This window comes from Sesamum indicum, linkage group LG10, assembly GCF_000512975.1.
Source record: "Sesamum indicum cultivar Zhongzhi No. 13 linkage group LG10, S_indicum_v1.0, whole genome shotgun sequence".
Classification (NCBI taxonomy): domain Eukaryota; kingdom Viridiplantae; phylum Streptophyta; class Magnoliopsida; order Lamiales; family Pedaliaceae; genus Sesamum; species Sesamum indicum.
Window position 1 is genome coordinate 7,390,188 of NC_026154.1, and position 12,611 is coordinate 7,402,798.

At 35.7% G+C, this 12,611-nt stretch overlaps 1 protein-coding gene across 1 annotated transcript in view; it reads right to left on the minus strand.

Moving 5' to 3' along the window:
- The window catches only part of LOC105172189 (sphingoid long-chain bases kinase 1), a gene marked incomplete in the record, with an annotated part of 12,321 nt that extends 1,284 nt beyond the window's left edge, over positions 1-11,037 (minus strand). The window contains 8 exon segments of the mRNA XM_011093552.2: positions 1-572; positions 1,731-1,830; positions 3,466-3,612; positions 4,411-4,448; positions 4,538-4,631; positions 7,647-8,006; positions 8,092-8,635; positions 10,880-11,037. Coding sequence (XP_011091854.1) covers positions 1-572; positions 1,731-1,830; positions 3,466-3,612; positions 4,411-4,448; positions 4,538-4,631; positions 7,647-8,006; positions 8,092-8,511 — 1,731 coding nt within the window.

Genomic DNA, 12,611 nt, shown 5'->3' on the forward strand with positions numbered 1-12,611 from the left:
AGGGTCCGACAATGTCGACGAGATATCTTCTTTGTCATATGTTGTTGTGTTTCCCCAGGAAGTCCTAGTGGGATCATTTGTAGCAGTCGCTCCAGACCAACCTTTATCCGTCCTTGACTTAGATCTAGTCCTGGGCCAGTTTGGAGTGACTGAATGCGGCAGTTGCGGATGGATAACTTCTGGTTCAGCTGTCACATTGCTTCTTCCGGCTGATAGTCGTTTTGACCTTGGGTCTATGGCTCGCACAAAATCGGATGGTTCAGTGCTACTACAAGTGGTATCAAAATCTGCTCCAGACATTCGACTTGGGGTCATAATCGAATCAATACTCGACAGGCTGGAGGCCCGAGGAAGGCCTTCCTTGCTTGATCTCCGCATGATATCAGTGTACAGCTCTGACATGTCTATAATTTCATGATCAGCTGAAGCTTTTGCATCTCCAGGTTCCAGCTGTGCAGGAAGATATTCTACTTCATAACTGTACTTCGGCAAGCACAAAAATTTGAGAAAACCAGCAATGAAATATCGTAAAGGGCCAAATCGTTTCTGATATTTCTCAGAAAGCTCCAATACTGCAATAAGCAAGAAACATGGCAGTCAGGAGAAGGAGAAAAGAAAAATGAAAAAGAACACACACATAAAATTCAATCATTATGAAATCTCAGTCCCATGCCCCAACCCCACCCAAAATAAATAAAAACATAAGACATAAAGGATGCATAAGAGATCAATCAGATTATTTCATCAGGAAAGCAATAGATAAGTAACATAATTTAAATCAAGGAAAATAATTTAGCTAATAGATTTAAGCGGACCGATGCCTCTGGGAACTTTATGCATCACCAAATTCCTCATGAGACATTTAAACTAAAAGGAGTACTTTCTAGGAAATAGTAATACTATCAGGGGAAAAGTACTCCATGGAGCTGACTATTGGGATATCAGAAAATACATTGGGACGAGCATCATGTAGTGCCAGTAAGATGTTAAGATGGAGGCATAAGACAGCACTCTCTAACAATGGCTGCTAGGTCCTCTTGTCATCAGTTTTGATTGAATTATTGGTAATTAGGTTCATGACATCTGTACTTCTCAAATTAACAGATTTATCTATAAAATTGAACTGCAACACTGTTTCAGTTATCTGAAACTCAATAGTAATTACCATGTTGGTATACTTTCACATATTCATCATCTTAAAAAGGAAGCTACTGTACCTTTGCATTCTATTCTAGGACGAAGCAATATGTCAAATTCCTAAGAAAGCTATATGTTGTTGACCTGAATTCCTATCTATACCACTTCCCTTAAAACTGGCAACATGGTAAAATGTTGGGACCAGACAACCAGTGTTCAATTTACTCTCAATAAAATTTCAACGTGTAGCAATAAGTCCAGTTTGTATTACCACAATTACAGAGAACCATGTGAATCAAGATTTATTTATATTTAGTCGCATTTCCCATATTTCAAAACCAAGCACCCAAAACCCCAATATCTTTACTAACAATCCAAGTTATGGGCTGAAAGAAAGCATCAATTATTATGACGTGGTCAGAGTTCAGCATATCCTAGATTAAACACTGGAAAGTAGGTATAGGTACCAAACAATTAGATTCAGTAGGACCAGAAACAAAGTCCAATATTAGCTTTAAACAATGGAAATCAACATATCCTATACACTATACTGAAAATTGATATCAAGGTAACACAAAGTGTTAATGTATTACCATCACTAATAAAACCAAAGTATGTAACTGTCATCCCAAAGTGAATAGCGCCAGTATGGATCCATTCCACAGCAAAAACATCAGTGGCAGTAAGACCTCCCTGATAACAACCAGAAAAAATTTCACGATCAGCCTGACTTGCTATGGTAAGTGTTATAGTACAAATATAATCACACGAATGGAGCAGATGTCCTGTAAGTGAGAAAAGCCATGCAGCAGAACTGTATGTTGCATGTAAGAGTTCCGAATTTTAACCTGGTCAAACACTATAATTGAACTACATTTTCCAAGTACGCAAATTGCTATTCATGAGATGGCCTGCAAGAGAGGCTTTAGGAACCCCAATTCTAAATGCAAGTATTCTGTCTGTGATTATCAGGTGAAACTGAGTATAGAGAGCGAGGAAATAAAATAATGCCCATGAACATTTGACCATGAGGTGAGGCAACTTGAGCATGGCAATGATTTAATGATGCAAAATCTAAATAGCTTAGTTGGCTTCTTCAAGCTGAGGCTTCAGAGGGAAAATCAAATGCCAGAGAGCTGTATAACAAGTAGGCTAATAAACAGTGGGAGTCATGACGACTATCTCTGTCTTGGAGGTTACTAATAAAGAGCGGGATCATGACGATTATCCAAAAGTGCTGTTACTATAAGCTAAAATTAAGCCATGATAAATATCTGTGTCTTGGAGGTCAAGGCACTAGTAAAGGGCATATGAGATCTTATACTATTACTACATACTAAAGTCAATATATAACGCGTCTAAAGCTTTTCTTATAGGTGGTTCTATTGAGACATGATTATAAATAAGGAAACAATCCGGACCTCCGGTGTTTCATATTGACTCTATCCATGACCGATACGAAGCATGGGTGAAACTACGTGGAGGTACAAACTGACTGAAAGCCAAAGAATTAACAGATGATATGTGGTTAGGGATGAAATGCCACTCGAGTCGAGAGCTAGCAGGTTCTCCCAGAAATGCGTTAAAGAGCACCAGTTGACTGGATAGCAGGCTGCGAGAATGGTACAAAATCGAGGCAAACTCTAGATACTAGATATGACTAAGAATAAGAGAAGCCAAGGTTTGCCAGTGACACGAACTGGTATTAACCTTAATTGCCGAGGGGAAACAGCCTTGAAAAATAGGTAGAATTCCAAATGCTTGGCATGAAGAAGGTAGGGATACAGGGACAGCCAAGAGATTTACCAGATGCAATCATGAAGCCACCTTGAAACAATGCATGGTAGCTCGCTAACCAAGCACATTGAGAGGGACTAAGGGATCTGCCAAGTCAAAGCTGTTACTTAACTCAAAGGGTCATTACCTATGTGGTTCAATTATCTTACCATTTGCTCTTGACACAGTTTAAAAGTGTCATTGATACTCCGCATCAAGATGAGGAGGTCAAAGTTTCCTTGGGCTGACTGGGTAAAAAACAATAATCTTTGGGATAAACACCTCAAGACCTCAAATAAAATGAGTAACTTGAACCTAGCCTGTCATACGTTTCATCTTGCACCCTAAGATGCATGGCCCTGTCACTTCTGCAGCCTCATAGGACATTTCTTTATTACAAAGTAATACAATGAAATCTCTTGTAAAGGACCTGGTCAATAATAACACACTGTTCAAGAAGAACAAACAAACTCAAAAAAGTCTCCATGAGTGCTTCAACATACCTTATGACAGAGCAACACAAAGTAAAGAGGGTTAAAAAAAAACAGCTACCTTAACTATTGCTATTGCTGCAGATACTGGATCTCTAACACCAAGAACAGTCCAGACTAAAGAATTATCAGAACCAGCAGGTATGATTCCAATTGGGATTGAAATTGCTTCCTTTTGGTTATCTCTACTAAGTAAACCGTTCAAAACCTGCATTTAGAGATCATAATCAATGAATGACGGAACTGAAAGACACAAAAGCAGTCTCTTCATGAGTTGAAATAATAGTATGAACGAGAATTCCACTGAATTATGCATGAGGCTGAAGAACTATTAATGCTAACTCCACAGTATGAGGAACAACCAGTCATATTTTCCAGTGAAACTATGTGGCATAAAACCTCTTAAATAAATTACAAGTTTCACCAGTTGTCAATCATTAAGTTAATGGTATTTTGGAAGCCATAAGAATATAAACTAAAAGAGCTCACAAGACAATGCTGAAAGAGAAAAAAAACACTTAAAGAGCTCACAAGATAATGCTGAAAGACAACTAGATAGATGCTCAGAAACAAGAGGCCTTTGCAACCATTGATAGGTGACAAGGTCCTGTCAGTTCAGAAAGCAATCATATCCACAGATACCCATAGTCTAAACCAATTTGCAGGTTGGAAAATTTTAGGAACAGATTCTGGGTAAAGATTTGGAACAGTTACATTAAGGAAACAAGCTCCTTTCAAATTCATCATAAGTCTATTATATCAAGGTAGGATGTTTTCAAAAGCTCTTTGTAAATACCAACTCAATATATGTATTACAAATGCACAATCCAGAAATTTTTAATACATATTATTCAGAGCAAGATTGACATCAAAACTGTCAAGTCAAAACTCAATATGCGAACTAAACTGACTTAAACTTTGAGCTAAAAAATGATCAACAGCAGAAGCTATTCCCCTCATTCACAAACATAAATGGACGAGGAAGAACGAGATGACTTGTATAAACCTCATTTACGATTCCATCGCCTCCTACGCATATAATACCTGCAATGGAAGCAATTTTTGGGTCAATAGTCAAATGGCTAGTAAAACTGTTACAAGTTGTTCTTACAAAGCATAAAAGCAAACTGTACCATCAGGACATGTACTGAAATCAACACCAGCAGCAAGTTTTCTAGCATGACCAGCAGATGTTGTTTTGACAATCTCTAACTCAAATCCTGCAAGCTGTTTTATAACACATCACGAAAACAGTAAACAACAGATCCTATTGCAAAAATGAAGATATGGGAGATAGCCAATGTAAAACATACTGGTGAAGTACAAAACTAGATGAATTCAGCCTAGCCATCTAGAATATCATTCAACAGTCGAGCACACATAACATACTTGTATAACTCCAACACTATCTTCCTACATGCTGTAAAGAAGTTCCCCAGGTAGTGCTATGTGGGCATCTAAAATGGCTAGAAGTAAGAAAAAGCCTTAAGGACTATGGGGCACCCAATTTTACAAGTATGTCTGAGCGCCAGCACATTCATTTTCCCAGAGTGTTCAGCTGATGCCCACTGGAAGTTTGCTCTTGAATCACGATGAAAGAAGAAAATGGCACAAGTGAGCTAGGTAAGGTTCAAGCATATCAATTTCTTCCTAAATGAAGAAGAAAAAGGAAATTTTTTGAAGGTAGGAGCATGGAGTTACTTAAAGCTCTAGTTACAGCCTCTGTGGAAGGAAGTAAAGGAAGGAGCACATAAGGCACTTCTAGTAGGATGCCCATAAGTAATCTTCTGTTATATCTTTATTTATTTTAATTTTAGTGACCCCATAGACAATACTTATGGCCCACAACCATATAGCCATCTGAAACAGAAGTGTTTTAAAGTGAACTTGTGGCCACAGAATGACAGTCGATTGTCCTATTTTACCACAAAATTCCATAGACAACAAAAAGAAAATAAAAATGCCTTCTCACGTTCTACTGCTTCTGAAAAATTACACTACTAGAAGTGTTTCGTATTTCTTCTCTATGCAAAACTCAATATCAGTTCAAGAGGATTTATGAGTATATCTCAAAGGTTAGCATGAAAATAGACTTCTTTGCAGGTGATCCTGGAACATAGATTCAGACATGCTACACTTTTTAGTCATCCAGATTTTGGAGAACCCAAGTGCTCCCATTTGTATTCAGTAAACAACTCGACATGATCTTTTATTCCTTTTGGGACTGACGGACAAAATAATCAACATACTCATACTAGAGCACCCTAACTCACATCATTAACAATAGAACTAATATACGAGCATCACTGCTGTTTTCAGTTACTCATCTATATTTCTGTCATGAAAGCATCACCAGCCTTCCGCCCAAATGGGGCAAGTAGTTCAAGTGCCATATGTAACATGAACATGGCTAACATACAGTCCAAAAATGAACTGCAAGTTTTATACAATGATAAAATAAATTTAACAATATTACCCTACATGAAAACCCAGTAAAAAAGGGAACTTAAATGCCTCTGATCCCAGTCAAAATGGTCCACATCTTTGTTCAGGTTTACAACTAAAGCTACAACTTATCTTCTGTCACGTGCTAGAAATGGAAGCAATTAAACCACTGTTTATAGAGAAATACATAATTTTTCATGTCTTAATTTGATATAAATTTGAAATGGATATCAATAACAGAATCAAGAGCAGATTCAGGTCTAGCAATAAAGACAGTTCACTAGATTTTTCTTTTGTCCCACACCAGGTGGAAAAGCATTAGCCGGTTGAGGCTATTTTGCCTTGAGATTTTTGTCACCGACAATGTATAACTATAAATAGTTCATTGCAAGTATGATGTGCCAACGATGTGCTTCTAGGCACTTGTAGCCAGTATATGCATAAACAAAGTTTGCACACCAATTTGCTTCATTCAATTACTCATCAAGAGAACCTCAGAATGTGTGTGCTCTGCCCTTTACAAATGAGAACAAAACTTGAAGGCCAGGTCCTCCACAATTTTCAGGTTGAGAAAAGTATTATTTTCATTTTCACATATATAAACACCATTTACTTGGGCCGATAGTCCAGCATAAGATCATGTAAGAGACTAGAGGCTGCAAAAATGGTGTTCAAGTCTATTGCTCCCAACATAAAATGATATTCGTGCCTCTTTCCCCAATTTAAGACCCCAAGTATAGTTTCAACCTATAAAAACAATGAAAAGACAGTAAATAGGACCCTTACTCCTTAGCTGCTTTACACGGATCTCTCTTGACATGAAAAGCTTAGTGTGAAATTACTTTACATTCAAATCCAGGCTATCTCTAATATTTCACCCCAAAAAACAAAGGATAATGTGTATACGCATAAATGTTCTGTTGTTCATACTAATATTGCTATACAAAGATCTTATACGAATTTTCAATGTCCAATCTACACAGGTTAGATGAAGGAAACTGACGACTTATGGAGCACAAACAAGAGAAGAAAAGACTATATATTGTCTCATAAGGGTAGAAGGAAAAATGCTTAAAATTTAAGAGGACAAATAGGACATAAACATGTGCATATCATATTTATTTACTAAAGCACTTAATTGTCTGATCTTTTCTTCTAACCCCTATCAGTGTGCATGAAGAAACACGAAACTGGATAAAAGAGCAGGTTAAGATTAGAATTTAAGGCTTTAAGCACAAATACTTAGGAGATGCTTTAAGTACTTAGACTTAGAAATCTCCAGATGCACTACAAGATAAAGATATCATCATCTATATTCAGAACTGCTAACTACCCAAGGTGCATAGCTATTCTGGAGCCCAAACACAAGGCAAGGAGGTGCATGCCTTATTGAAGTGAAGCACCAAAATTGCATGTGTCCTATGTATTAATGATATCATAGTTTAATTAAAATAATGATATCAGAATTCTTTGCAGTGAAAAATAGAACAGAAAGGAGGAGAAGATGAAGAAAAAGGATGAAGAGGAAGCAGAAAGACCACGAAAAAGTAGGAAGAATTAGAAGAGAAAATGAAGAAAAATGAAGAGAAAGGAGGGAAAGAAAACAAAACAATGAACAGCATCAGAAGCCGCTTTCATTACTTAGGCGTGTCTCTAGTGCCACCAAAGATGGGTAACGGGTTGCAACTATCTACAACATAAGTCGAGTTGCATCTTTAACTAATATGTCGATGCCTAAATCTATAGTAAGAGTGCAAGAGAAAACAAGATACTGAAATATCATCAGAGAAAACTTACTTTGAATATAGGCTCTACCAATCCATGGAAAACTTTGCTTGAGCGACCACGTCCAGACCGAGGGTTTAAGATGACAAGCATTTTGGGTGGACTTTTACATCTTATATATGACTCAAGAGGAAATTCATTGAAAATCAAATCTGAACTCTGCTTTTTAGAAGCCATAGGGTGAGGCAAGCAATTCACATAGCACTGCTGATCTGCAAATGCATTGACCCATTGAATTGCATCATCTGAGGTGGGAGTGAAAAAGCGAAAGTCTTTCCGGCTTCTCCCACTTTTCATAAAAAGGCCACATGCAGCCTTCCTTAATGGATATGCATGCACTGTAAAATGTCTAAGACCAGCACAGTAGGACAGCTGCAAAATGAAAAGAGAAGATGTCACCAAGAGCTGGAAGTAGCATAAATGCAGGGAATATTAGCAAGAATCCAAAGAAATTTACCGAAACCACATCATCTAAACGCAACATCTTAGAGCCCCAAATCAATGCCTTGCTTGTCAGTTTAGCATCAACTGCATCCAAGTTTGCATTCTCTGAAGTTTGTACCTCAGAATCCTTACTAGATTTCCTTTTGTCCAGGGAAAGTTTCCCTGAGAGTACTTCATATCCCAGTAAGTCAGACTGCTCATCTCCAATATCAATTCTGTGTTCCACCCTCTTAGCTTTATTAGGGTCATCATTGTTGACACTGATGTCACCAGTTCTTGCAGCCTTGCCTCTACTACTACGTTTTTCTGGAAAGACAACTGGTGATGTCTGTTGTCCTGTTGCTACTTGGGAACAGAGACCGAGACGACGAAGAGACTGCTGAGTTGTCATTCTCAAAGAACTATTCTTGGATAGACTCCCAATCTTCTGCATCTTGACTTTCACGCATAAACTAGGCAACGGCAGAAGAAAAGGGGTATCTAACAATACAAAAGTTCCAGGATCCTAAGAGCAGATGATCCAGGGTCCAAATAAATATTCACCATGGTAAGTCAGTCTGCATTATTTGTCAAATAAACTTTCATCATCATCAAAATACACACAAAAAAATTAAGAAAAAACAAAGATCAAGGGATTCCCATTTTTATGTGCAAATAAATCCGAGATGGTACAGACATTGCGGATAATTTATTATTTTGGCAAACTTAAATATGTAGTCATCAAAATGCGACTTACAATAGTTTCCTGTGAGTAAATTATTTTGTATATATAATTTTATCAACCTCAAAACAATACAACTCAGGCCTATTCCAAAGACAACACGAGGATTATTACCAGCTTGTTCCATTGTCCTCATACTATGTTAACAACATCTATACCGTGGGCAAGCCATTGCAAAATGACTCAATGAAGTAGAAGTTCAAAACATGCAAAGATGATTTACTTCTTCAAAAAGTAAAAATTAAGTTCTATTGAGGGACCAAAGGGCAAATTCTGAACCACAAGAAGTTAATGCTAGGTGAAATGGCCTATAGGGAACACTCCACTGGTCTGAGACACAACTCATACATATGAGGTGCTAGGCTCATATCCCATTGGACGCGTGGGTCGATGGATGGCTGGATTTAAAGACAAAATTATAGGTGACATAAGTAGTTTAATGTATTAAGATCTTTGACTATCCTTGTCAGCTCCTTAAAATTTGTTGATTAACACAAAAAGGAGATAGAAGCAATTTTGTTCACATTAGCAAGATATAGAGAAAAATGACAGTGAGTATAGACGTTTGAAAAAATATTGGAAAAGATCAGATATTTCGTATTTATAACACAATATTTAATTCCCAGTTACACATGGCAATTCAGCGCCTCAGTCTCAATATAGGGAAATTAGACATAACGCCGAGGAACATATTCAAATCACAAACATGTAATAAGAATAATTACCATATCATGAAAGATATCAGTTCAAGCCTCGACAAAAATTACCAATTCTAAAGAAGTTGAAGGCATGCAAGTGTGCGCCACTTGTTCAAATTCAATGAGTATATTGTGTCAAATAATTACAAATAGCCAACTCAATAGAATATAAAACTTCGGCCAAGTTCAGTTACTTATAAGCTGTTTATCATAGGGTAAAAGCTCCCATAAAATTTACAATCCTTACCAAAAGAAAAAAGTCATGTATCGCCAAGTTCTCTCTTCGAAAAAATTAAGAAAAATATTTTAAGAAGAGAAATGTTTCAGGACAAAATTCTGGCAACAATGCTGATGATGTTAAATGATATGAGGATATAAAAGTAGCCTAAAGAGAAAAAATTGGCATTATGAGTTAAAGTATTTGCATAAATGACAAGTTCCTACACAATTTAATTGTATAACTTTCACTTGTGCATAGCAAACTTAAAACCCTGAGCAAAGATAGAGGAGAAACTAAATAACAAACCAGAAACAACACTGATGATCCAAACAAGCTGTACGCAAAATACAGCCAAATCAAGGAATGATACCAGTCTTTTTCAAGATCTCCCATGATATGATCCCCACGAAATAATAGGCCACTTAAGTTCTTCCTCTACTTACTCGCAAGCATTAAATACAAGTAGTTACACATACAATATGTGCATATGTGCGTTAGAGTGTACATTAGCTCATCCTCACTTGTTCTCAGGTGGACTCAAAAGTCACCATCAGTTTACTCAATTTAATAAATACCATACCTCATGGGGCAAGGTGTAAATTCATAAATTCAGTGTAATCAACTGACAAACAAAAGAAAATAAATTAAACCCAATGCAGTTACAGCATCGAAACAGAAAAAAACTAGAAGTAAAGATTTCCTCATGTAGCCAATACAGGAGCTGATTACTTCCATTTCAGTATAATTAGACGCTGTGTGACATAGCTGACCACAAAATTGTTCCTTTCCACGGACATTTAACAATCACAGACATGACCTCAGATTCATAGTACCAAAAATAACAACAATAATAATAACACCTCAAAAAAAATCACCCACAAAGTACTGGTTTAGTCAAGCACTCGAAGAAACCCAAACTACGCCGATAACATTGAAATTTTAGTCAAATTGACCATAAAGAAGAGAGCGCCACGATTAAAGATTCCAACTGAATTTCGCCCAACCCACATCTAGAATTACCCGATCAGCGCCTATAACAAGATCCCAGAAACAAAAAATGCCAAATATCCAAGAAAAAACCCGAAAATTCCAGTATGAGCGCAGAAAATTAAGCACATACATGAATAACAGTTCCTGTTGTTTCCATCTGAGAAAAGCTTACCTTCTTTTCTCCGGAAGAGAACACAGATTGTCCCCGGAGACAGCAGCGGCGGGCGGCGATCGGTGGTGGGTGGGGGTGGGTTTGGAGGAGCAAAAAGAAAATTTGAGCAGCGAACCAAAGACTGGTTCCTTGTCTTTTCACAATTTAGTTTGTTTTTCTTCCCATTATCTTTTTCCCTTTTCCCTTTTTCTTTCTCTACTGATTTTTTTTATTAGCTTATTTAATACCTTTGGATTTTTCAGATTTTTCATTTGCTTTTGGGTAAAGATTAAATTTTAGGGATTAGTATTTGATTGTGACATTTCCATTTTATATAAATTATTATAGAATATTATAAATATCTAAACATCAAGAATTATAACAATTAGTAACTAAATAATTAATTAACAAGTATTATAATAAAATCCACACCAACGTTTACGAGTAATGTTCTTGTTAAATTTATTAATATTATAGATGATAAAAAATAAATTTGAACGAATTCTAAATTCTTTTTAATCTTTTAAATAACTCGTAAACAAAATTCTTAAAGTTTTATTTTCCATTTAATGTAAAACTAAATATATATATATATATATTGTGTATTTTGTGTAAATAACTCTGATTCAATTGGTGAAGTTGGGGCCCTAAGATTTGGACTAAAGTCATGGGTTTGAATCTCGCCTTATACATGGGATGTTGCTTCTACTGTATAGTAAGTGTTACTTAAATCTAATTTAGTTTATATTATTGATCAGAGCATGATTGTTATAATGTTATTTGTTAGATATTGATATTCGACAAGAATAATTACAATCAATGTATTTTAATTAATAATAATTCATCGCTCTAACTTTTAAAAAAAAAAAAAAACCCTACAAGGTTTTAGTTTAAAATTCTTAAATTTGCAAAAATTAATTTATAGATGAGGCTTTCAAAATTTCACTTTCCATTTGACTCAAATCCGAATCGTATTATTGTAATATTCTACCCTAAAGGTTTCTATATTAGAAAAATTCAATAGGATAAATTTTTGTAGAGGGCACGTATGATTAATGTTGACATGATTTACTTATACGTGACATTTACTTTCCAATAAAGAAAGAATATGTTGCTTTCGTAATTTGGATGTTTCTTGCTAAAACACACACAAAAAAGAAAAGAAAAATGAAAGAATTATTACTTATTTGTATGATTTTTTATGGAGTGAATAGCAATTTACCTTATGTGATATTGACAATGAGCACATTACTCATCCCTATGAAAAAAAATATAGCAGTTTACCCTTTGTACTTTTTAAAATGAAGCAATTTACCTCCTTATACAGGGAGGTAAAATTGCTTCATTTTAAAAATCATAGGGGAGTAAATTATTGTATTTTAAAAAATATAGGAAGGCAAATCCCTATTTGTTTTTTCATAAGAGCATAATTTACTCATTTGCAATATATATCACAAGGGGATTATTTGCATTTTATCCATTTTTTATGTGATCTACACTTCACTATAGTGTTATTAATCTTTAATATCTAACGATCTTATCTATTGCTCTTTCTATTAAATGTTTTAGACATATGTATAGCCAATTCCCTCTAAATTATGAGGCGTTTAAACTTAATTTCAAAATTATAGATTATACAAAAAAAAATAATAGTTGATATGTTTTTTTTTTCCCATTTAAGGGGAGGTAGAAGAGAAATTGGAATACTATATCAAACTTAATGTCATAATTCCAATACGTCACACCTTAAAAA